The sequence below is a fragment of the Drosophila gunungcola genome, unplaced genomic scaffold (assembly GCF_025200985.1).
Source record: "Drosophila gunungcola strain Sukarami unplaced genomic scaffold, Dgunungcola_SK_2 000114F, whole genome shotgun sequence".
NCBI lineage: Eukaryota > Metazoa > Arthropoda > Insecta > Diptera > Drosophilidae > Drosophila > Drosophila gunungcola.
This window is the reverse complement of record NW_026453275.1, coordinates 112,356-138,302: the sequence shown is the minus strand read 5'-3', so window position 1 is coordinate 138,302 and position 25,947 is coordinate 112,356. Positions and strand designations below refer to the sequence as shown.

Genomic DNA, 25,947 nt, shown 5'->3' with positions numbered 1-25,947 from the left:
TTTTAAATACTGGAAAAATTTGTATTTTCAAAATACAGTCCTATTAAAAATAAACAAAGTCTTTATCTGCAAACAAACTATGTAAACAGTGGAATAACAATGAAAGTTCCTATGATTTTTTACGATCCGTCCCCCCTAGAAAAAGTTCGCCCCACAGTTAACACTTCCCTTGCGACCTTCGATGAACTTACCGATTTGGTGTTGATATCTCTTTGCTGTGCGCCTTCTTCTGTTCGGTTTCTTGGTCTTTTCTGTTTGGTTTTCCTCAGCTGGGGCCGGAACCTGGGGACAGAAAGGAAATCGAAAATGATATATGCATATATAAATGGGCTTTTTTTCTTTTTTAGTTATGGTACCGGTACCGAGTGTGACATCATCAGAAACGTAAGTAGAAAACGGTAAATGGAGTTTTATTTGCTTTTTGTCATTGAACGTGAGTGAGCGTTCCACACATCGTTGAGAACTAGCTGGAGATAGAGATGGTTTGTTGATGGTGATGGTGATGGTGATGGAGAGAGGTGGTTGTCTAAACAAATAAGTCAATAAATAAAGGCGTTAACTTGGCTCGAATGGCCTACGTAAATATGCGATGAAATGAGCGAAAAGAAACGACTAAAACGTTGATAAATACGAAAACGGAACCATACCGAGGTGGGCTCAAGTCTCGGACTCAATCCCAATTCCATTCCGAATGCGAATACGAATCCCAAACCCAAACCCAAAATCAAAAACCCAGTCCCAGACTCATATTCAGGCTCACAATCGGTGTAGGCTTGTTTCGCAATCGCTCATAGACTTCGGCTACAGAAGTTGGCAATAAGCTAAAAGCTGACAAATGTCTGACAAGCGGAAATGGCAAGAGAGTTGGAAAAACAAAAAACACCACGACCAAAATACACGAAAATTCGCACGCATGCCGTCGGTGATTCCAATTGAAAAACGGAGCCATCACCACAGAATACTTGGGTGTGTCCTGCTGGTGATAATTTCCCAAGAATTACGTAACCTTCTAAAGTCCATAAATAGTTAAACAAAATACTACATAATCAAATATTATGTACCCTACTCGTTTTATTGACTTTCCAACTACTCCAGTTCTGATACATTTTTTCCAAAACATGTCAAAGAAAATCTAACTAATTATTAAAAAAATATACAGTTGCGACCAAATAAAAGTAGTTTCTTAGCTTATGGTAAAATTTTTTATATAGTTTTTATATTTTCGTGAAGGTAATACATTACAGTCAATGGGGAAAATATAAAATCCTCATATATAATAGGTACTATATTTTTAAAATATTTTTCAAAAAAATTGTTTTTAAACGTAGAATATTAGAAAACAATTTTCTACTGAATCCTTTGAAAATCAGAATAAAATTGGAGGAGAAAGTGATGAGAAATAGTGCTGTGTTATGTTATGATGTCATAAAAATTAAATCATGCTCATTCAGTCATGGGAAACTATTGAATCGAAGATCAATATTTGCTGGCTTGACACCTTCTGGACCTTGGCTTGGTTCTGGACCTTGAGAGCAGACCTTTTCCCATGAAGGCCGCTCAGTGGGTGAGAGGGTCTCATGGCCAGGTAAGAATTGGGCAAGGTCAATGCCACATATGCAGAGTGCTGTGCTGACCTTTTAGAGGGAATCTCCTGCCAGTTTCGGGTGCGTGACGAATGCCTGCGCATGCGGTCGCCAAGGTCAGCCGGCCATCAGCCCATCAGCCCACCACCACCCCTCCAACTCTCGGCTCCCACTTACTCATTAGAACAGCTGACGTGACTCAATCTCCTGGCAAATAAAAAAAACAAGCAGTTCAAGAGGCGCCACCACGATGGGAGGGCCTGCCACACTATGACTCATAAAAAAAATGTTGTTGGCAAAATTCAGCCAGGGAGAATTAATAATATTACCGCCATAGAACATTTACAAGTTCTTTAATTAAAGACCAGACATCTTGCGTTGCAAGGAAAGTTTATAGAAAGATTTATGACTCAAATTTTGTATTCATTCAAAGCAAAACATGGATCGCAAGTCCATACGGGATATAATAAATAATCTTCTGATGATGCTTCCTTACGAGTGCTTTATTTTTAAGCTGCAAATGGTTTTAAGGAAAGCTGTCTTGCAAATAAATCAATGCATTTTTTTAATGGGGACAAATAGCAAAACTTCTTAAAGAAAATGATTTATATTGTATATAGGCAAAGGCCTATTAATACCTGTAAATCGACTTGTCTTATCTCAAAGCTTTTCAAGCTGAAGATCATTATCTCGATTGGTCACTATAATAAGTTCTTGGAATGAACAGCCACTATTCAAGAATAGCGCCTTACTTTCTTATCTCCCACTATATATGACCATAAAGGAATATTGGCTCTTTGTTCTTCGATCGACTTACACATATCGATGGCAGTTTTAAAGTTCTATACTCATAAATAAGTCTACCCCTAAGTGGTTAAAACTGGATCTGCATGGGCCATAATATTTGCCTTATCCCTGCTCGTATGACATATTTTATGGATATATATTTATATATGTATAGATTGGTATATCCATATGTTTGTATGCCTGTGTCATTTGTCATTTGTCGGTCTGTAAGTGGAACTTCAGATAAACCCCATAAGCTATGGGACCAACCAAGCTGTCACAGTTTGTTGTTCATTTATATATATTTTTTTTTTTTTTTTTATATATTTACATACTATATGCAAGCAAAAGATCGGGGAGTTGGAGAGCCAAGGGGTACTTGGCCACTGGATTGGATGGTATGAGTATGGGTATGGTTTAGTGCTCATTGTTGTTATCAGGGGTGTCGTTGCATGTGGAATTATAATTGAATGCGCCTTATGTTTATGATTTACACCAGCACATTCCACCGCACAGATATCTGTGTGTATAGTACATATCATCGGTAGACAGATAAAACGATAAGTTCCAATAACAGACAGCCCAGCAATAAACATAATAATAATAATCATTATTTTGTGCTGTTAGTTAGTTTGTTTGTTTGTTTTTTGGCTCTTTCTCCTCCCGTCCATTTCAAACAATCGAATTGCTGTTTTGGCATTTGATTTCTTTTGTTTTCCGTTGTGATTTTGATTTTTGAATTTCTGTGTTTTGGCTGCGCGACACGCAAATCGATGGTTGCCACCCTCACGGACCAAAACAACAACAATAACGCTGAAAATGTACGTTAAATTCTGCACTTACTTTTTCTGCACGCGACGAAGGCAGAGGCGGTACCGAAAAAATCGGCCAGACAAGGAAGCACGTTATTGTAGCGATAAGTGTGCTACAATAAGAAATAACAACTAGGCAACAAAAAGTAATGTATTTATTGTCGCAAAATTCAATTCACACAATACACTCACAAACACTATGCACGAAAAAAAAAAAGAAGTAGAACCAGAAGTTAAATACGGTAACGGAAGGGAAATCGAAAAGTTTAGTAGCACAGGATGTTTGGAGTGGACGCGAATACCGCGAGAAGGCGACTCCGCGAGACCGCAACTCCGCAACTCGACGGACGACCATATGACCGAAGACTAACGCAGAATGGCTCGACTTTTCGCCACAAAAGCCCAGGGTTGCAAGCCAGAGAAAGAGACGCGAACCCGCCTCCCCCTGTTTACCGACAGCTTCCGCGCAAGTCCTTGCCCAACTATTCCGGGAGAGAAGTAGCAGAAGGCAAAACGCATTACAATAGTTGGACACCGAATCGAAGTACAGTGGGGCTAGGGAGCTGTACCACTTGGTACTTTTAAAAGAGCACGAAGTTTGAGGGCATATTATATCTAAGCTGTTTGATTTTATAGACCAAAACAATAATCAACCAAAGGTAATAACCCATAAGAACATAATGATAATAATACCAATGACAACCAAATGTACATATTATAATTATATAACAATAACAACAGAAGGTATTAAAAATATTAAAATTACGAGTAGGTAATCTTTTATAGATTTTAGATGGAAATATACCAATACTACATACAGAAAGTTTCTCAAGTAAAATTCATTATAGGTCTTGGAAAAATATTATGGGTTAAAAAGAAAACAATTTGGGTTTCGGTTGTTATTTTCCAAACCAATTGGGGAGCTGTTTGGGACGAAACAACTTTAAAGCACACCTTACAGTATAGCACGAATAGATTTACTGATTTAAATATATGCGTTAATTCCGAATCTTTTTTTCGAGAGTTTATGTACATATGTATATAAACATTTATAATCTGCAATTGTTCGAGTAAAAGTCAATTTTAATGTAAGGAAAACCGATCTTTAATAAATTTTGTATGGAACTAAAAACTCGTTTTATATAGTCTTAAGAATTATGTTGTTATGTTACTGATTTGAATTCAGTTAATATTTCCCACATTAGTTACTCAAATATTTTTAATGGCAGGCCAATAAAATCGCAGTTAGTAGTTAGTGAACAGTGGGGGGTCGATTGGAGACATATTAATGTGGCAACCACTGTGCATTGATTTCGATGTCGCCGTCTGGAAATTATTGTAATCCATAAGCACTATCTGTGTGCCAGTGTGGGTGAGTGCGAAGGGGATGGAAGAGTGAAAGGGAAGAGGGAAATGGAAAAGGGAATTTGGGGCTGTGGGAAGGGAGGCGCATGCGTTTTCGACCGTTATATGCCATGGGAAAACATATGGAGGCCCAGCCCAATCGGTACTACTAAAACTCCAGACCCCGAGAGCTCAAGACCCGCAACACTCGACTCATTGTGTGTAAAATGTGTAAAAGCTACCCCTTATCAGTTGAGCATTTTTCTTATCAGTTCGGCAATGGACGGCCTGAGAAATTAAAAACTTGCCATCACACAATGGGATCACTCACTCTCTCAATTTCTTAAGGGGATTCTAAGAGAAAAGTGAGAGCGAGAGTAGGAGAGAGTTTTGAGCTCATTTTACTCCTTTTCTCCTCCTAAGCCTCTTTTTGTTTTTGTTGCGGGCGTCCAACAGGCGTAAACAGCTGTAAATTGTTTGTGGTCACAAACATGCAAGTATAAACACACACACATACCAACAACTTAGGTCAAAAAAATAAAACATAAAACAATATGCATATGTATATATTTATAAATCTCTTGCGTTTGGTTTTTGCCCAAAATTTATTAGTAATTAAATGGAATTAACAAGAACATTGTCAGTCACTAATTTTCAAGATTAAAAGCAATGAAAAATTAATACAAATTAGTTTATCATTCCAATAAACATTTTACATTAAATAAAACGGTTTATTTCCAAGTCAATTTATTAATAAAAACGCTAAATCATCTCTGGTCTGTTAAATGTAACATCTTTTGCGGATATGCAATCGCTCAAATATAGTTAAATTAATTTTTTATTCAATTAATTGTTCTTCCAATTTAGGATAATAATTTTTCCACCTCCTGAAATAAAAATTTTAGCTTGTCTTATATTTTTGCCCGCATCTGTAAGCTGATCCTGTCACCGTTTTGCCTTATTGCTTTTAATTAGCACACAAAAAAATTGGAGGGCGGATGAGCGAGAGATTTCCGGCGGGGGTGGTGTTTAAATTTATGGTGTGCAGCAGATTTTAATGTTGCTCATGAGTCGATTTCGCGGAAGACCGTAGACCACGAGAAAGTCACCAGCAAGCAAACAAAGCCAAGGGAACGTTGTCATTCTTGTTGACATGACAAACCGCGTTCTAGGAAATCGCCACACAAAACTGCAACCGAGTGTACAACAAAAAGTGCCGAAATCAACAAGTGCGTGTGGCCGATAAAAGTGGGTGATATGATATAATATGATATGATATGATATGTCATGGTGCTCTGACCCACTCGATAGGGCATGTGTTCGCGACATTATTCTGCGCTTTGTCTTTATCGAGCGAAAAGTGAAAAGCGCAAGAACGACAAGGCAAACATAAAACACAAATCCACAATCGCACCAAACATGTGTAACGCTACCATTTGTTTTTATTCCACTGATAAGGCCAGTGTCTGATTAAATCAACCGTTGGTCGGACCTCGTCGAGTGAAAAGGGAAATGACTAAATTCTACATTCAAAAGTCCGTGTGAAATATTCCACAATTTGTGTCTTGTTTGGGTTGCAAACCTTTTAAAGATCTCCGCCAATCGCTAGATGTTTATGCAAATTTTATTTATTATTTCTGCTTCTTTTTTAAACGAATAACAATTGTGAGAAATTTCGCATCGAATTATATCAAATCATATTAAATTGTATCAATATTGCGGGTATATTGTTTTAATATTCACAAAGGGATTCGAATTTTTTCACTTCACTTCGCGGTTTCTTTTCGAAAAAGGGTTTTTTCGGACACAGGTTTGCAATAGAACATAAACAAAAAATCCCGCGTCACGTCCCAAAAACGATTGGGTTGTGAGGAATATATGGAACTATCATAATACCAATATATTCTCGTAAAACAAATAAAATATCATCCAGTGATATCTTTTGCCGGCAGTTTAACGCATGTTTTTCGAAATGTTTTTTGAAAAGATTTAACGGAAACCGAAACTCAACCATCAGCGCGGTGTCGGTTGTAAAATTTCAAAAAAATGGATTGCGCGCTGCCGCTTTTATAGACTTTGCCAGCGCTGCTGATTCTCTCTCGCGACGTCGACGTCGGCGTCGCTGTTAAGACTCTCTCTCTCAATGTTAAGCCCCTGTAATCATAGCAGCAAGAAATAAATAAATCCGCTTTAGATTTAAGAAATATTTAAGATATACAAAAGCTAAATATATAATATCAGAATTTATAAGAGATTTTTATTTACATTTAAATCTACAATTAAAAATTGCTTACAATTTTATGAAAAGAACAACTGAAAAAATTATCTTACAACCAGCAATATTTAGATTATAAAAATAATTTGTATCTCTTATTTATATTATATTATATTTTTATTAAAATATCTTTGAAATATAAATATAAAAACTTACTAAAAAAAAATGTATTTAAAGCAAAATTTAAATCTTATATCCTTTTTTGAATCGGCTATGGAAAGTTATTGAGAACTAATGCTTTTCAAATATACAAAATTTTTTTTTTTATTTTAAGTAATTCCGTTCTGCTTATGTTATTTGAAATTAGTTTTGGCGGCAAAATCCGTTTACAGAAGTTTTGTATCACGAGATGTTGGTTCGCTTTCTCTTTATCTCAATGTCGGTGACTGTTTCAGCGGAGGGGTAATTTAAGAAAACTAAATTAAAATTTCTAAAAGTTGGCAAGTTTTCCAAATTGAGAGTAAGAAAAATAATGTGTAGAATTAATTTTCAATTAAATAAATAGTAAGTATATAAAAGCTTTTGTATTTAAATACCACAAACCTATGGTATTGCAAAGGATATATGCTAAAAAAAATTAAGAAACTCTTTACATTTGAAATAGTTTAACTTCCTAACAACTAGACTATCAAAATCAACTAAATTTCCATATTTGGAAAATATTTTCGATTTGTAGTGTAATAGAGTTATTACCCCTTTCACTAAGCCCCTGCGGGATTCGCTCTTGAATTCTCTCTGAGTGAACAGCAGTGGCATTAACAGTTGCTTTCGGATGAGCTCGGTCAAAGGCTGCCTGCTGCAAGACGCATATCCCAGCTTTTAAATCAAAACTAGTTCCGCTGCAAGGCGCGTAAATTTAAATAATTTGCAAACCTTTCTTTATAAATAAATATAATTATAAAGTGAGCTGTTATGAACTTATGTAAGCTATTGAGATTTTAGAAATATAATATATGTATATGTACCACCGACAATGACTATATTTTCTCGTATAAGCTTGTATTTTAGTTTTCGATGAATTTCTGCATTTATATTATTTCTTGACTTTATAACTTAAATTTCTTAGTGGTTAAAAAAATCCATTTTAAAATATTATTTCAATGACAAAACATGCTTTTTATACAAGTAATTTATAATGGAATAATTCTTACATTTAAGTCTATTGTTTTTTAACCAATGATGTTTATTGGTTTTAATAATAATTATAATATAAAGAATTAGACCCTAAAGCACTACGAACACTTTATATTTTATTCACTTTCGATTTTCAACAGAAAAAGCTTTGGAAAGGCTTTATTTATATCACAAAAATAAAATTTAGGTGCGTACACTTTTCAAAACAGTTTTTCCCCATGACAGCTATATGACATAAAGGTCTGAATTTAGCAAAATTAAAGCCGTATTACTTGAATATTAAACCATCTCTATACCTCGAAGCATAATCAATAAATATAATTGAACAACAGCAAAATTATAAATGATAAAGATTTGATTGAAATTAAACCCGTATTTTCGCAAAAGAAAACCATAACTATATCTTGAAGTACATTTAAATACATTAAAATACAGCGAAGCTGTACTTTGCTTTGTTATTTTTTGAAGATATGATAATTTTAATAAATAATGATTTTATATCTCGCAGATATGGATATATAATGTATTAGAAAACAACGTAGCTATAAGTTTATTAAAACCAAAGCTCCTTGAAATTATTTACAGAAAGAAAAAACAGTTCCCCGACTGTGAAGTACATTTAAATACATTAAAATACAGCGAAGCTGTACTTTGCTTTGTTATTTTTTGAAGATATGATAATTTTAATAAATAATGATTTTATATCTCGCAGATATGGATATATAATGTATTAGAAAACAACGTAGCTATAAGTTTATTAAAAACCAAAGCTCCTTGAAATTATTTACAGAAAGAAAAAACAGTTCCCCGACTGTGGTGACTCGATGTTATTGATCGTTAATCAGTTAATCATATCCGTATCGACATCGTGCCAAACGGGGACATCGCCATCGTCATCGACATCCTGGCCAGATCTGGCGGCCGGTGAGGAGGATGTCTCTCGGGAGATCTCTGCACAATCTGCACCCATCCACTCCAGATTCGGGGTGGCCGATCCACCAGTGGACTGTGCGCTTTCCACCTTGGTGGCGCCACTTTCGTCCAGAATAGACGAAACAATGAACGAGTTGGAAACCTGCAGCAAACTAATTCCCCGCAAAGTTCGCTCGCATTTGGGATCCTTACTAAATTTTGGATATAATGTTAATTGAGGATTTTACATATTAAGTTAAGTGGTTAAGAAAATATACAACTGCGGTCATAATAATAGAAGTGTAAAGTGGTTTTGTTCAAATTTATCTCAACGTAACTAAACGTAACTAAACAATGAACCAATTAAGGTTTAAAAAACTTTTGATTTTGTTTTAGCTTAAAAAATGCATATTTCAAAATACTGTATTAAAGAATTTTAAACAAATTAAATAAATAAAATAAAATCATCTGCACTTTCTATCGAAATAAAATTTTTTATTTTTTTTCAATAATTGTTTGCCCTTGCAGAGGGGTAGTCAAAAAAAATAAATTATAACTTTTCAATTTCGGTTTATAATTTTTTATATTTAGTGTTGGTTTACTATTTTGGAATTACGATTTAAATTTGATTAAAATTTAATGACTTTATCATATAGTTCCCATGGGAACAATCGGAATATTTAACAAAAAACTGAACAAAAATTGTAACTTTTCTAGCTTTCATTTTTTTTTGTAATTCTTTGGGACAACGGAATGGTTTAATAGAATTACGCTTTTAATTTGTTAAAAATTGGTTTCAATGGTTTTTAATGGGTACTTATATAACTCGAAATTAAGGTGTTTAAATTTTACAATAGCTGCAACAGTATACAACCTTCGGCTTGCTTTCTGTGTTGTTTTTAAATATTTTTAAATTAGACCCCCACTTAGTTTATAATATTAGCTTCATGGACATATTTTTGCCATTTCCATAAGCTAGAAAGCTACTATTTTCGTGACCACAGCTGTAGATATTCTGCAAACTCACCCCAATGCCTTGTAGTAATACTCCAACGCCCTGATGGGTTCCTTTTCGCTTCGCAGCATATCTCCGAGATGCGTGAACAGATTCGCCTGCGGAAAGAGTGAGACGTGATCCTCCAGCAGCTTGATGGACGCCTTGGGTGCGCCCTCGAACTGACAGATATCGGCCATAAGGGTCACTGCCGGCGTGTAGTTGGGGTCGATCTTCAGGGACTTTTCGGCAAACTTGCGGGCAGTTTGCTTCACCTTTGGATCCGGGGAGGCGAAGAGAGTGGAACCAAACATCTGTAAAAAAATAAGGTTAAGTTGCAAATGGTGAAGCCCAGCACGAGTAGCTTACAAAAACAAAACTAGCAATTCAAACAAGCTCGAAAATTACAGGCGAACTCTCATTCAATTTCAATAGCTTCTTTTAAATCCACCTGTGCAAAATCTTTGGATTAATCCTTTTAGTTGTTGAGTATCCGCGCGAATTCTTCAGCTTAAAATAGTCCAATGTATTTTTGAAGGCGATACCATCTTCTTCATACACGAATTTTTCGAATGCTTATAAATTCTTAAGAAATTGCGGTCATCAGGCCATTCTTTAGGAATAAATTGGACTCCTTCAGCTGAAGAATTGACGAACTATTTAAAATGGGAAGAATTGCCATATGTTTAATTGTTCTAAAGAAGATAAAGTTATTGTCTGTCTGTCATAGATATAAAACATAAAAATAATAATGATACATCCAGAATTTCATTGATTGATCGAATGATCAATCAACTCGATTTATAATTTATAAAATCTGCTCACCGTGAGGGCCCTGGACGAATTCTGGAAGGTGCGCAGTGTCCAGTTGCAGATGGCCTGGGCCTCCTTGAATCGCTTCTGGGCCAAGTAGCTGCGATAGAGCTCCCTGTAGATCTCGAATCGATAGGGTGCGACAGCTTGGACCAGGCGAAAGGCCTCCGCCGCCGGCTTGTGCTGCTCCGTCGCGATGAGCAGCCGGCCGCGCAGGATTAGTGCCTCCTGGTGTCGCGGTTCCGACTCCAAGCACTGCTTCACGAAATTTAAACCCTGCTCAAACTTTTCCGCATCGTACATGGCGTGCGCATGGATGAACCAGTGGTCGGCTGAGTATCTACGTTCTCGGGTCACCTGGGCGTACAAACGATCCATGTCCTGCCTGCTCTGACCCCCCTGACAGCCGTGACCTCCCGGACCACCATCCTGCCCACGGACAACGGCCAGCAGTCCGATGGCCTCCAAGTTGTCCGGATGGCCGTAGACCGTCGTGGCGAAGAGCTGCTCCGCTTGGGAGTAGTGGCCGTGGTAGTAGAGGCACCTGCCCAGCGCAACCATCAGGATCTCGTTGCCGTACAGCGGGGTGGAGTCGTGCAGCCGCTGGAAGGTGCGTGCCGCATCCAGATGCTGGCAGTCGAACATCTGGGCGAGGGCCTTGATCCAAGTGCTCAGCCAGTCAATGTTTCCGTTCTCGTGCACTGTGGCAGCTGCTCGGGCGGGGAAAATTAGTAATAAGTCATTACTAAATATCGAAAACTACAAAGAAAAATTTAAATCTTCACTGCGTTGCTAACTACTCTCTGAAATTTTAATAGCTTTTGCAAGAATATAAAAATGTTAAATTTAAAAATTCTTAATTTAAGAAAAAATTACTTAATTTTGGGGAAACTTTCTTAATTTTAGGAAAAGTTCTTTAAATACAGGAAAAATTCCGTCATTTTAGAAAAAAAAAGTCCTAAAGATTATAAAAATGTCTTCATTTTGTAGAAAAAAATTGCCAATTTGTAGGATAATTTCGTTAATCTTAGGACAACTTACTTAATTTAAGGAAAAGTTCCTTAATTATAGGAATAATTCATTTATTTTAGGGATAATGACCCTTCCATATGAATTTAGAAAAAAAATGATTTAAAAATTGAACGAAGTCATAAGTCATTAGGTCATTATTCCTAAGATTAGAGAATTGTTTTCCAAATTGAGGAATTTGTTGTCTGAGGGTACCGTGCATCACCAGCGAGTTGACCTCGTTGCCGTCAACCTTCAGCTCCAGGAGGGCCTGGATCATTGGCAGCGCCATGGGACACTCGCGGACGACCTCCTTGTAGGCGTGCAGGGCCTCCGCCTTGTTGGGACACCCAGGTCCGGATCCGTGGTGATTCAGCCTGGCCAGCAACAGGTTGATGCGGGGTGTGCGCGACTTCACCGGCACCTCGAGCAACGTGGCTATGGCCATGCCGGGATTCCCGATCTCACGGTAGCACTCGGCGGCTCGTCGCCGCAGCTCCACCTCTTTAAACTCCGGATAGACACTCTCGATGGCCAGCAGACAGGCGTTCTTGTGGCGCACCATTAACCTCCGCTGGTGGATCATGTCGTCAAAGGAGCGCAATGCCGCCCGAACTTGGCGTTCCTTGTAGAGTGAAATGTTGAGGTAGAGCTGCACCTGGTACTCCAGCTCCAAGGTGGCAATGTTGCGATCATTCTGCAGCACCGTCCTCAGCAACTTGGCCTGGATGTCAACAAGACCAGTAATACACGAGGAAAGCTAAGTACTGCCTATTAACTAATTACCACTGGAATCACGCACTCGTAAAGCTTGTGATCGTAAAGCTTCTTAACATTCGCAAATAGCGTATTCTCCATTATCTCGACGCGCAACTATCAATTTGTATTTTTGGAAATATTAAATTATCACCCAAGAGGATTAATTCCATGAAGTTCTAAAAAAAACATATAATTAATGAATTCCAGGCTCTGTTTAACCTTAATATCGAAAGCTGTGTCCATTTTTTTTTTCCAATATCGATGTTGCCATATCGATTCCAAACAATTTAACTGTTACATTTTTAAGTGTTTACTTTCAATCCAGTTTTACATTATAAATTATATTTAATTCACGCAGTCTAATTACATTAATTAAAAAACAAAAACACTTCAAGCCTCAACAAAAATTTAACACTAAAAATTTAAAAATTGTTTTGATATATTTAATATATATTTTATGTTTATGATATATATTTATTATATCCAAACAATTTAAAAATTAATCATTTTTGAAGCGTATTTTTTAATTATTGTGATAAAAACTATTTATAGAAAACAAGTCTGAAAAATAAGAAATTTCTAAATCCTTGTTTTTAGCACACCAAAATTTATTAGAAAAGTTGAACTTCATCAATAGTTTTTAAATTCATTTATTGGTTTAAAATAAAAGCGCTCTCAGTGTAACATTTATTCTTGCAGGCATTTTATTTTGAGATTTACGACATTCGATTTTAAACTAAATCGCTAATTAATGCCAAAAAGAGTTTTGCAACTACAATGTTTTGTTTATAAGTATCGCTCTAAGTAGCAAATGTTAATGGTATAAATTGTCTTTCTTTATTTATGTTATATATATATATATGTAGATATATATATATGTATTATAATAAATCTTTTCTGCATTTAACTGGAAGCTGCTATGTTCAACCCGAGTTATTTACAACGCTTTCCCATCGCCAATGCTTTCCAGTTGCTTTATTTAACTTTAGGGGCTGTGGCAATACTTTTGATGCATATTCCATGTGTGTACGTATTACAAATATATACCATATCGTTTTGAATGGGCCTAGACTATACAATACGCTTACTCCTTGCGCTCTATACAACATTATTCTTCGAGTGGTTCTGTGCTCTGAACGCCCTAACAACAAACATGATAATTTAAATTAAAAAAGAAGTACATTTTTATTCACTACATCTCTCTCGAAAGCAACATTTATTCTCTGGCGACTGGCCTATTCTTCTAGTTTCCAAACAAAAAAAAATACATAAGTAGATTATTAGAGGCGGAAATCCGTTAAAAATTAAACGTTTGTACATCGGCCAAAACGTGAAGAACACATTAAAAAAAAAAACTTTGCTCAACGATCTCCCATTCAGCCGGGTAACCGAAGCTCCAACAATACTACTACATCTAAGCCTAGGTGAAAATCTGACGGAAAGAACAGGACAACTGGGTATCCTCGAAAACTGTGGGATCTAAGGGTACTGGACGTATACGATGACAACTGGAACACAACGGCACGATAGCTGAACTGACCCACACTCGGTGCGACTTAATCCATATGGTAGAGCCGTGTGGGGTTGGTTTATTCGATTGAAATGACAAAGAAAAATGCAAGACATTCAACAGAGCGCGGTGATGAAGATTAGGTGCCGACCGAGCGTTCGAGATAAGCTATTAACTACACTTAGAAATCCTTTTTGAACACACACAGGTCGATCGACCCCACCTCGATGCCCCACTTTTCCATCCATCCGTCTATCTGTCTAATCAACGTGGTCCAACTAATGCGAATCTCCTATCTATGACAAACTGCAGATGTTGCCGCCTCTGTCACCGTTGCCGCTCCTGCTGCAGTTTTGCCTACAGTTTGTGCCATCCGATGCCGGGGGGGTGGGTGCTATTGCGATTGCGATTGCTAGGTCGGGTGCGGGAGCGGGCGCGGGAGCGGGTGCAACTCGTACTTGCTCTGCTTCCGCTGACATTCCCATTTCGAGTTCCGCTCCCACTCCCAAAGCCCCATCTCAGTTCGAATTCGCCACCGATGACACTGACTGCGAATGGACTGGACTCTTCTTGCAGGCACACATGCTGACGAACTTGATCTTGACCTCCGTAATGGAATAGTCCTCCTCGATGGCGGGGTAGCTGGATTTCTGAATGAAAATCGAAAAAATTGAACAATTAACTTCGTTCTATTGAAACAAAATCAATTGTAGCTCCGTTACGATGAAATCACTTACGTTTTGAGTGAGGTTTTGGCCACGCAGCACCTGCCAGTTCTCCAGCGTGTTCGCATACTTCAAATACTTCTCGAAGTCGTGCAACGTTTCGTAGACGTGGCACAGACCCAGATAGTCGTACTCCAGCCCAGAGTACGAGTGCCCAAACAGACGCAGGCCTTTAATTTATCAAATTTAGATTAGTTACGAATACAACAATTGATCGAGTTCAGATTTGCTTACTTATATCAATGCTGCGCAGGTAGAGCGTCTCGGCCTCGCGATACTTCTTCATTTGATAGTTGTACAGCGATGCCAAATGGCCAATGGACAGGCCCACCTCATAATCGAAGGCACCCAGCAGATCCGTCTTGATTTTGATCGCCTTTTGGTGCATTCGTTCCGCCTCATCGAAGCGATTCATTGTTTGGTATAGACGCCCCAGATTTCCGTAGTGCTTCGCCGTCTGCACATTCACCTCGCCGAACACTTCGAGGGAGAGGAGCAGGGCGAAGTTGTGCAGCTCCTCGGACTGCTGCAGCAGGTCCTCCTCGTCCATGCCATCGGCCATCTTGTCCAGCGCAATCTCCTCCAGCAGCAGCGCCTTGACGCGCTTCGCCGAGGCCAACATCAGATGATTGCTGGGCACCAGATTCTTCATGATATTAACCGCCTTGTCCACGTGATCCTGGGCACAGCTAAAGTCACCCGTGCTATACTCGTGCACGTAGTAGGCATACGACAGATCCTCGTGCGCGATGGCCACATGGAAGTTCATGTTGCCAAAGATGCCACGGCGTACGGCCAGCGCCTCCTTGTAGACGTTAACGGACTGAAACACCGAATCCACGTTGAGTAGGAAAAATCCGTAGTCCAGCAGGGCATCGCCGTACTTCTGATGTTTAAGTCCAAAGTGCTTGCTGTGGGAAAGAAGATTTCGAATGAGTATGACTACTAAATAAGTTGATTAAATATCAATCGTGTCTGCAGATATTTTAATTCCTAAAAAAGCTGATTTTTGATATTGCTTCGTTTAGCTTATTTTTTACATCCTAATTGGGCCTTTAAACATTTTTTTATTTTAATTTCGTCTAAGATGATCACAAATTTGCACTTTAAATGAATTTATAATTCATAACTTTTAAATGAAATGGAAAAATTATAATTATATAAATGCGTTGTATAGTTTATAGTAAAATACTGAGTTATCTAAGAACTAATTTGATAGATATTGTTGTTGTTGATCTTAGCAATACGGGTTGTGATCATCGTGGACACCTTTTATTTATAGCTGACAATCAGTTCACAATGTAACAGAGTTTGGCAAAGACCGATTGACCTTTCAATAGATAGATAATAACCATCCATGGGCTGCTGTGCTTACCGAGCGCGTCGCACCGCCTGACAAATGAGCAGATTGGCCCGGGCATAGTCCCGCTTGACGACACAGGCCCTGGCCGCCTGGCGCAGTACGTCGATGGTGATGCTGTCGGATGGGTTAAGGTAGAGATCAGCAATCGAGATCGGACTAGATGGAGAGGGAGTGGGACAGCAGACAACTCACCGCGGTGACGCAGATCCCTTCAGAAATCGCATGGCCAGGCCGCTCCACATGTGACTGTGGTTGTACTCGTTGCGGGCAAAGTACATGGCCGAAATCTGCGTATAGGCCATGGCCACCAGTTGGGCAGGCACATGGCTATTGAGCGATCTGTTCAGTCCGATCAGTTCGTTGTAGGTGCGCTGCGCCAGCTTGAAGTTACAATGCGCCGACTCTGCATATAGGAGGCTTTAAAAACAAAACATACACATATAACAGATTAATTGTGAAACAAACTTTACAAATAATAGCATAAATAGATAGATATAGAAACTAATATGGGAGGTCACGAAATTTAAATTTTTAAATTAATTTATTTTTAAGAAATAGTCATAGTAAAGAAGTGCCGTTCGATTTGTTTTTCTGAAAAAAAATATCGAGCTTAATCATGTATGCAAATGGGGAATTCCAGAATTGAGGCATATATAAAAAAGAAAATACTTTAAATACATTGTTTTTTTTTTTTTTTTTTTGGCTATGTTAAGCAAGTGCAAGTGCTATTCAAACGCTTATCACGCAATATTTTTAGTATGTTTTATCAAAATGATGTGATGTGAATTGAGATAGTTTGATTTTGAGTTGATTGATTTAATAAATATCTGAATTACCGCTGCAGACAGTCGAGACGCATCTCCAGCCAGTGTTTGTGGGGAGGCAGACGCTTCAGTCTTCCATTGAGGCACTCCAGCACGGTGATGCTCTCCTGCATCCATCCGGCCTCCGAAAGGAACGAACCGAGGCGCAAGCCCATGTCGATGGCCTGCATCTCCGAGGCGGGCAACTCCTCGAGGGCTGAATTATTGATCACACTGAGTTCGGACTGGGACTGGGGTTGTAGGGCTTTGGCGTCGACTTCTATGGTGATGAATTGTCTGCGCTGTTCGCTGCAGCTGGCACCAGAGCCGTCCTCCTCCGTTTCGCCGTCGTAAATGTGCAGCTTGCTGGGCTCCGGCTCCGGTGAGGGATCGAGTGGGGCCTGATCACGGCTCTTATCCAAGTCGACCGGTTCCTGAATCAATTCGTCCCCCTCATCATCATCATGTCCGGGGGTCCAGTAGCGCGACACATAGTTATCGCTGAGCCGTCTGGCCAGCATCTTTTTGCTGGCCATAAGGGCAGCCATTATGCGCAGCAACTTGCTGCGGGCAGGCGAGTAACGAACGAGTCGCGTAAACACCTCCAGCTGGGCCAACTCCTCCAGCAGCGTGTCCTTCAAGGATTCCTGCTGCGACATCTGTGGGATGGAGAGGGAGAAACATTGTCATTCTATGTAAGCACATATGGACATGTTAGGCAGCGGGAAAAGCATTTAATTTTGGTCACTAGTTTAGGTATAAATCAATATTATAGTAAGTACATATAAGTAACATCAGAGAAGTACGGAACAAAAATATCCATCCAAATTTTATAAATAACTATTCATGATTAAGAGCTTAGAAGACATTAAGGTAAATTACTGATTTATGTTATAATAATAACTTATAAGTATATATAACATGAGATGACATACTTTGTTAACGCTTATTTCTAACATTTCCCGAAAGACCTTGTAAAGAACTTCACTTTTGGTTGGGAAATAGAATAACTAAAGTCCTAGTTTCAAAATAAAAGTAACGACTTGAGCAGAAGCTAGCAAAAAGTCACGTAAACAAGAGGAGAAAAGACACATCCAATCAGCGAACAATGGAATTTGCTTAGCCATTATCAGCAAGTTCAATGGCTCTTCGCCAGCAGCTGCGCCACAGCATTTTCTCTATGCATCACTGCACCATCAGAGCTCCCCATCCCAGCAGAGCTCCACAATTTCCGAACAGGACAATCAAAGGGCGCTGGACCCATCCAACTGGTTGGTCTATTTTTAGATGCCCCTCATTGTCGCTTCTGTTTATAATTTACACGGTAATTGCCACTTATTATAACAATCCATGTGTGGAATCGAAACCTTTGGCTGACCATACTATATGCAACCACCTGTGGGTCTGTGGAGTTTCGTTTCCTTCGTCCGAATGAAATCCATCTGAAGGCATGCACCACCAGCGGAATGTGTACAGTGAAGCCCAAGTTGAATTCCAGGAAAAGCGGTTTTAATATAGTAAACAATTAATGGTACCGTTTAGTGCCGGAATTTGAAGGTTATTACTTGATCTTTTGTATGTTCAATAGAAATAAACATTGATCGATGGACTTCAGAAATAGCTTTAAACCCTTTTTTTTTTTCAAAAAGTCGATATGTATTGTTAGATAGTAATTATTAATACTAATAATGAATTAAGACATTTTCAGATTAAGTGAAAGGCCAAGTGTAAGTGTTGCTTTAAATTAAAAACAAAATCTTTGTCAATAGCTGACAATGTCAGAAAAAAAATATTCAATAAGCTGAATTTATTGCATTTCTGGGAAACAAATCCAAAATTGTTGTCCTATCAGAAATGATTATTGGAGGTTTAATGAGTGTTAAAAGACAATTTTCCCTGTCCGATCTGGCGAAGGTTTTTCTCTCTAGGGTTAAAGGCCAGACTGGCGGGTGTAAACAATTTAAGCGGAAAAGCAAACACAAACAGACAAGTGCCATACCCCCCTGAATCCCTGATAATGAGTATGAGAGAATGGTAATTGCCAGTGGCGAAATTCGGACGGCGAGTGGAGATAAGCAGCGGCCCAACAAGTGCTGTAATCGTTTTGATCACTGATGGGGAGGTTTAACCCTAGGTATCGCATAAAGATATTTAAAACGATCCGCAATCTTTGCACTATCAATCCTCTTCTTCAAAAGGAAAGTACAACTAGTTCCAAGAACCTGTATTTTAAATAAAATCTTCCTAATTTCCATATCTGTATACCAAATAAAGGTGACTATTTCCGAAAATAGTTTATTCCCCCAGTAAAATTAATAATTCACAATCTAAATTAGTTTTTACCATAAATATCGGAATTCTAATTAATTAAAAGAATTATATTTTAATTTACCCAAAAATATGAATAGTTCCAAATGTTTGTTTCTTAATTCCCATAAGTTTTTACCACAAGCCGTTAAAATCAAAAATAAGGCGGAAATGCTTTCATGTTCTTTGAAACCATATTTCCAGGAAGTAACTGGAACATATGCTTTCCAGGATTGTAACTTATAATACCAAGAGCATAACAATGGAAGGCTCTAACAACAAGAACTACATAGTTGAGTATCTGGTATTTCCCCAAGCTGGCTACTAACGATTACTGGTTATGATAATGAGATCGGATCTTTTGGGAGACATAGGGAGGGATGGGGTAGTGGGAGCAGAACGATAGCACTCACCATTTCGTAGACATCGATGAGCAGGTTGCGCGGCAGCTCCGTCAGTCGGTTGATCCTGTCCAGCGCCGGAACCTTGGTGTTCATACTCCCGATCAGCGCCTCTAGCGACAGGGCGTAGAGGGCGTTTGGGGTATTCGGATTGGGATTTAGCATCAAGGCCAGCTGTTGGCCAGCCATCTCGCTACTTTTTTTTTAATCTTTTTTCTTTCTATTTTCTGTTAACTTTAACGCTGTTCGATCGACTTAGAGGGGCTGGGGCTCGCGGGAGGCGTGGCACTCTGCAATAGGTTTGGATTTGTACGATATTTGTAGGGAATGCATTCGCACACGTGCCGTTTTTTATTTTGTTAAGAAGGTGAGAGACAAAGGATGAAGCGAAACAAAAGCAAAGGCAAAAGCAAAAACAGAAACTGAAACAGAAACAGAAAGTCCCGTAAGATATCCGGTTTTTTCGAGTGTGTTTTGCACTTCACTTCACTTTCTTTTGAGGCGTTCTTCTGATTTCTGATTTCTGTGTTCGGTTTTCCTTTCTCTGCTGCTCGTCGCTGCTCGCGTGCTGCTTTGCTTTTGCTTTTCGCTGCTTTGGCTTTTGCTGTTGCTACTGCTGCTGCGATTGTTTTGCTCTCGATTTAATTGGGCTTTTTTTGGCACTTACACAACATGGAATACATCGAATTATTGGGGGCCGTCAGCTAAAGTTGAAATCTGCGCCCACGATTAATGCGTCGGGAATGGTTTTACGGTCCTCCAGTCCACTGGCACTTTTCTTTATTTTATTTTTTTTTATGATAATCCAGTGGTGGTACTACTCGCGGCGAGGCCCTATCGATAACCACTGCCGAGTGGCTTAAACTCGCGACGATAGTTCGATAGTCGTTAGATGCGGTATGACCTTTTGCAATCCTCTGGTTATTTGAAAATAATTTATGGTTGAAATAATTTTGACCGATTAACATCTAATTTATTATTTAATAACAAAAACCAAAAACAAAAGAAAAATGTATTTGTGTTTGCAAGCATCTATTTGAAATTTGAAGGTTTTAGTGTAGAGTGAATGATTCAAAAAACATACGAGCTGACAAAAAGTACCGTTAATTTATTTAAAAATGTAAGCCTCCCTGATTTACACATAATACCCAATGCTATTGTTTTAATTGAACATGTTGGAATTATATTTGTCCACATAAATGTAAGTGATCTGTGTGGTGTTTTGAAATTTACTTTATTAAATATTGAAATTCGCTATCACTGGATCTTGCTGAAATCACCTAAGATGGTCGGTGTAATAATGTAGCGCATAACCTACAGCTGTCGTCGTCCTTCATCGTCTCCTTTGGCGACAGTCTTAGTACCAGAACCTCTCCCTATCAAATGAAATCGATGGAATCGTCCTCGATCTCCACCAGGGAAAAGTCGGAGGTGCTGCCAAACATCCACCAGTGGCGCAGGATGTTCCGGATGAGCAGGCACCGTGTGGTGACGAACTCGAAGAAGTGAAAGAACAGGGCGCTGGAGGTGAGCAGGGCGCAGGAGGCGACGAACACCTCCTGGACGGTAAGCTGCTCGGTGCTGCCCTGGTTCAGATTGTCCATGCACTGCAGAACCTGCGAGCAAGGCACACAAAAAAAAAAGAAACATTGAAAATCCTTAAGTTTTTATAAAACTGCCTGTAAGCGATGCAGCGGCAGCCTTGCCCACCCTTCCATTTCATATTTCACACTGCTTAAAATTGGATTGAACTCTGCCAAGCTGCCGATGCTTCGTTTATAACCAGGACAAACGAAAGCTCACCTGCTGCAGAATGATGTGTGCCAGCGGCATCAGTGAGGCGCTGAACAGCAGGTGTTTCACAATCAGGCCACAACAGCGACCGCAGCAGAAGGTTCGCATCATCTGCTTCAGGCTTACCCGCTCCTCCGAGATGTCAAAGGTCGCATTGCAGATCTCGCAGCGATTATCCCGCCTGTGCATGATCCAGCGCTTCAGGCACTTCAGGTGGATGAAGCCCTGCAAAGGTCACCTAGATCCCGTGAGCCGAATACACTCCATACCAGCTTACGAGCATTTCTGTTCGAAATTTACTCACATTTCTATTTGACTTACTCACTAAAAATAATTTTTTACGGTATAGCTTGGCTTTTACTAAGACATTTGGTATAAAATATTAATATCGATGTTCATACACAACTGTTATTTATACCTACAGAATTTGCGTTTAAACCGTTAAAGGTTCACCAACAATTTTATGGTTTAAATATAAGATTACTTTACTTTGCCATGTTTATAAATAACAAATTCGCGTTTCAATTCCAATAAAAATATCAAGCAAAGATTTAAATTAAGTTTTATAAAGATGGCGAAATTCTTCAATTTAGTTTAAATTTTTTTTGTGAATCTCGAACAGGAGTCCCCCGAACTGGTTTTATTTTGAAACAGGGTTGGGCATGGCTGAAATGGCCCTCGCTTACCACGCTGCCCTTGCAATTGCACGGACATTTGATGATCTCCATGTCGTTGCGGTTCCAGCGGCAAATGCGGCACGAGTTGCCATTCTCGTTGGCCGAATGGACGCTCTCCTGTGAAGGTCGCCGTATGATTGGTGGCAACATCCTTTGTCGCGCCGATGAAATTTCCAGCGCGGCCATTGAAGCGGTGGGTGTGCCACTGGGCAGCTGAGCCGAAGGATGACCAATTTCCGGCGAACAGATGACTTCCGCTGGCGCCGCAGTGGGCGGCTGAACGGCGAGGGGCGTGGCACTACCGGTGGCCACAAAATCATTCACCAAACGGAGGGCGGCAGACTCCGAAATAACTGGTTGATGATGCGACATGTTGCTCTGGTTCGAAGATGTTGTGGTGGGTATATTGTGTCTTCTGCACTGCTTGCACTGCTTTTGAACTGCTTGACGGTAGGAGCGTGGGTTTTTGTGTACGTAACGAACCAAATTTTGATATACAAATTTTTACACTTAATTTTCCTGCAACATTTTACATAAAACTTAAACGCTAGACTTTCACCGAGTTTCTAAGCACACCTGATAAGTTATGCGAAAGGCACACTGCCTTACAAATCAATAATAAAGATAAAACATTTGAAGATTATTTTCTTCAAGGTGTTTTAAACACAAACTTAAAATTTCTGAAAAAATATTTTATAAGTCATTGTTTTGGGCAATTTTTTAAGTACACCCTTCCCAAAATGAGAAATTTATTAAAATTCATATGAACGTTTTTAGCTTTTTACATCCTGACTTCAAAACCGCAAAAAACAGGCCCAAATTATATAGACACACATTGCTTGGGTTTCATTTGCTTTTTTTTATTTCTTTGCGGCCTTTTCAATGCCATCGGTTAGTAAATATTTCGTTCTCGTTACACGTACGTACATATAATATATGTTTATTATTACAGTAATTCATCAATGTGAGCGACGGCATCGAGACGTATCTTAAATACTTTATCCAATGTCGATGACCGCCAGCAGGGTTAGTAACTGCGCTGCTTCATTTCTTCACAATTAAAATTATGACAAAAAAATATATAAATCAACAATTATTGCATAGTTTCTGCTTCAAGTTCGATAACAAATAATAATGCGTAATCGTAATAATAGTAAAAAAGGGGTAAAACAAACACAAAAAACGTTCAAAGAGTCGGCTGTTCACAATCGACGAGCCCTTTGCGCTTCAGTTGAAGAATATACATATGCCGATTACACAGTTAGATATTCGCAGGATGACGTAGGATCTTGAATGGGATCTTTATGGGATATATAAGGGGGTGTATGTGGCGTGTGTTAACACAAAATGCCAAAGGGGATGTGTGGTGTATGCTTAAAATTTAATGAGTCGCTGCTGTTGCTGTTGAGAGTTGACTTGGATTTGGATCTGGATTTGGACTATTCTGCTGCTGCTGCTGCTGCTTCTGATGCTGTCACTGCTTTCGATGGATTCACTGACAGTTCCGGAATCGGCGATATATGCTCTGCACGTAGACAAAGACGCACTTCCAATCGGGGCGACTCATCTCCACCATATCCTCCACATCCAACAGTGGTGCAATGCCAGCCTTCTCACTGCGAAATATCAAAGTTATTAGTCATTACAGCAAAGAAAGTTAAAAATTTTATGATTTTAAATCTTCAGAGATTTATCTAAGCAAATGCAATTCTTTAAAGGACAAAAATTTCCTTATACATATTAACTACAAATTTATATTTTTTGTCAGTGCATTTCAAAAAATCTTTCCTATGGCTTTGAAAAATTAATTTCTTAGATACTTAAAACAAAATTATATTTTAAGCAAACAATAAAAATATTAAGTTTTATTTAACAGCTACAAATTATATATTATTTCATATAAATTATTATTGTTATTATATAAATTTTGGTTTTTTTCAACAAATTTCTTAAATATTATTATTATTTATTTCCAAGTTTAAAATGTTTTAATGTTTATGTTTTCCAAGTTTAAAAGGACGGTTTGTTGGAACCATTTTCGTACTACGTTTATAAAAACTATTTTTTTTGGTGCTACATCATTGAATAATCTTTAGCAATTATTTAAGGGCATTCCACGGTGCGTATACTTACTCAGCAACGCTGAAGGCCAGCTCGAAATTGTGTCGTCTCGTCTGCTTTGTTAGTGTGGTGTAGTCAAATGCATCTGGCAAGAAATGGTGTATCAGCGCACAAAAGGCCAAGCCGTCTGACCAGCTCGAACTAAAGTTGCTTATTTGGACGTTCTGCGAAACAACATACACATAATTTGCATTCAGTGATCAGTGGTGATATATAATGATTGAGCGCACTTTTTTTTTTTAAGATGGTTTGCTGATTTTGGGATGGCCCCATGGAGCAAAAGCAAAAGCATTTAGTGCGAGATTGCAGCCTCCGATCCAATACTAACTAAGACTAAATAAGTAGGTCAACTAGGTCGAAACAATAACAACAACAGCGGCGATAGCTATAGCGACAAAGCAAAATTGCCAAAACAAAAAAATAAAACTAAAAACGACAAGCGGTGATCGATTAAAATCGGCAGCAAATAGCAGTAAACGGAAACGGAAATGGCATCCATAATAATATTGCCTAATTTCTATTATCTCTTTCGTGAATTGTGTTTGTGTGCGGGTGTGAGCGTGTGTGTGTGTGTGTGTGTCTGAATGTGTGTGCGTGTATGAGTATTGAAGAAAGCTTATAAGCTCAGCCAAAGTTAGGCGCTGTTAGATGTTTTTGCTTTGGTTTATTTTGTTTGCTGTTGTAATTGTTTTCGGTTTGTCGTTAGATTTGTTAAATATGGCAAAACTAATAGCTAAATAACATCGGAGCGAACGGCAAAAACTAAAGAAACGATAATAAACAAGTCTATTTGTCAGTTGGGGTCAAAATTAGCCATGCTGTTTGCAAATTGCAATATATTGTCTTTAAAATGCCTTTGTAAAACAATAAATCAAAATCTACACTTTAAAAAAGTCGATAGATATTACTGATAAATTATAAAGTTATGTATTTCGATAACAAAACTCCATTACGATAAACAAAATGTAGTTAACATTTATTTCTTAAGCAACATAAAGCCAATTATCTGAAGCTATGTATATTAGCTATCGATCGAGATATTTTTTTTTATTAATCAATAACATAAAACCTTTTCGTCAGCGTTATTATTTTGACCTCAAGTGCATTAAATAAATAACAAACAGTGGCAAGGATAACAAATATTGGCTGTGGCTTCGGCATTTCATAAATTTGTAGGGCTTGCTTGGTTTTGGTTTTTTGTTTTTGGTTTTTTTTTTTTTTTGGTTTAGGTTTTGGATACCTCATATTCCTGCGTTTTATGCTGACACCACTGTAGAAGTTGATCCTTGACAGTGGCGGCGCGCGCATTTAATGCCGGATCGGTAAATTTGAACAACGGTTGTGCCGAACCGCCGGGGGTCGTGGGTGTGCTTGTTGTTGGAGATGATCTGAACAAATGAGTCAAGGTTGGAGGATTGCAGACGTTTTAGCGAAACTCACACAAAATCGGTTCATCTTCATGTTGTTCTTAGTTTCTGTTTTATTTCTCTTTTTTTCGTGTGTTTTTTGTTTAATTTTTTAGTTCAATTGTGTTAGGTGTTTTTTTTTTTTTGTTTTATTTTTGGGTGTGTATTTGTGTGTATATATAGATATATTTTTTTTGTGTTAGCAAGAAACAACAACAACAATTATTTGAATACGAAAAAAACTTGGTCTGGTACAACTAACGCGATGTTTTTGATTTTCTGTCAACGAATTTTTGGGTTTGGTTTGGTTTTTTGTTGGAATTTTTCGTTCGCCGAAGAAAAACATAAAGAGACAGATATAGAAGGGAGGAGAGAAAAAAAAAAGAGAAAAGATCGAGTCCAGTTTCCATAGGCTAACTA

At 38.5% G+C, this 25,947-nt stretch overlaps 5 protein-coding genes across 8 annotated transcripts in view; all 5 read right to left on the bottom strand.

Annotated features, from left to right (window-relative positions):
- LOC128265339 (GAS2-like protein pickled eggs) overlaps positions 1–6,557 on the bottom strand; it is a 57,375-nt gene extending 50,818 nt beyond the window's left edge. The window contains exons 1-2 of one of the 2 annotated variants that reach the window (XM_053001282.1): positions 6,108–6,557; positions 192–282 (exon numbers count right to left, since the gene is read on the bottom strand). The gene's annotated coding sequence lies outside the window, so the exon portion shown is untranslated. Of the gene's footprint in view, positions 1–191; positions 283–3,212; positions 3,555–6,107 lie in introns of those variants that run through there. The other variant, XM_053001283.1, reaches the window with a different exon arrangement.
- Positions 6,558–8,683: 2,126 nt separating this feature from the next.
- On the bottom strand, positions 8,684–12,650 carry LOC128265345 (anaphase-promoting complex subunit 7). Its single transcript, XM_053001289.1, has 5 exons — positions 12,448–12,650; positions 11,878–12,385; positions 10,666–11,363; positions 9,874–10,154; positions 8,684–9,058 (listed from the first exon to the last, which is right to left on the bottom strand). Exons 1-5 carry the CDS (start codon positions 12,517–12,519, stop codon positions 8,776–8,778), a joined length of 1,842 nt encoding a protein of 613 aa, XP_052857249.1. The 5' UTR covers positions 12,520–12,650; the 3' UTR covers positions 8,684–8,775.
- A 456-nt stretch (positions 12,651–13,106) lies between these two features.
- LOC128265343 (amyloid protein-binding protein 2) lies at positions 13,107–20,501 on the bottom strand. The gene is made up of 8 exons (XM_053001287.1): positions 20,197–20,501; positions 19,542–19,819; positions 16,855–17,480; positions 16,211–16,435; positions 16,031–16,132; positions 14,890–15,566; positions 14,668–14,825; positions 13,107–14,580 (listed from the first exon to the last, which is right to left on the bottom strand). The coding sequence occupies exons 2-8, from the start codon at positions 19,716–19,718 to the stop codon at positions 14,449–14,451; spliced, it is 2,097 nt and encodes a 698-aa protein (XP_052857247.1). The 5' UTR covers positions 19,719–19,819; positions 20,197–20,501; the 3' UTR covers positions 13,107–14,448.
- Positions 20,502–20,744: 243 nt separating this feature from the next.
- LOC128265349 (E3 ubiquitin-protein ligase MARCHF7) lies at positions 20,745–22,595 on the bottom strand. Of its 3 annotated transcripts, none has more exons than XM_053001294.1 (3): positions 22,010–22,590; positions 21,333–21,548; positions 20,745–21,145 (listed from the first exon to the last, which is right to left on the bottom strand). In XM_053001294.1, the coding sequence occupies exons 1-3, from the start codon at positions 22,370–22,372 to the stop codon at positions 20,909–20,911; spliced, it is 816 nt and encodes a 271-aa protein (XP_052857254.1). In that variant the 5' UTR covers positions 22,373–22,590; the 3' UTR covers positions 20,745–20,908. The 3 variants fall into 3 exon arrangements, with proteins under 3 accessions (XP_052857254.1, XP_052857256.1, XP_052857255.1); XM_053001296.1 differs by having other exon boundaries at positions 21,333–21,561; positions 22,010–22,148; XM_053001295.1 differs by lacking the exon at positions 20,745–21,145 and having other exon boundaries at positions 21,353–21,561; positions 22,010–22,595.
- Positions 22,596–22,839: 244 nt separating this feature from the next.
- The window catches only part of LOC128265354 (microtubule-associated protein futsch), a 44,845-nt gene continuing 41,737 nt past the window's right edge, over positions 22,840–25,947 (bottom strand). Inside the window, 3 exon segments of the mRNA XM_053001308.1 lie at positions 22,840–23,616; positions 24,134–24,285; positions 25,362–25,509. Of these exon segments, the coding sequence (XP_052857268.1) occupies positions 23,493–23,616; positions 24,134–24,285; positions 25,362–25,509 (424 nt within the window). The 3' untranslated portion in view covers positions 22,840–23,492.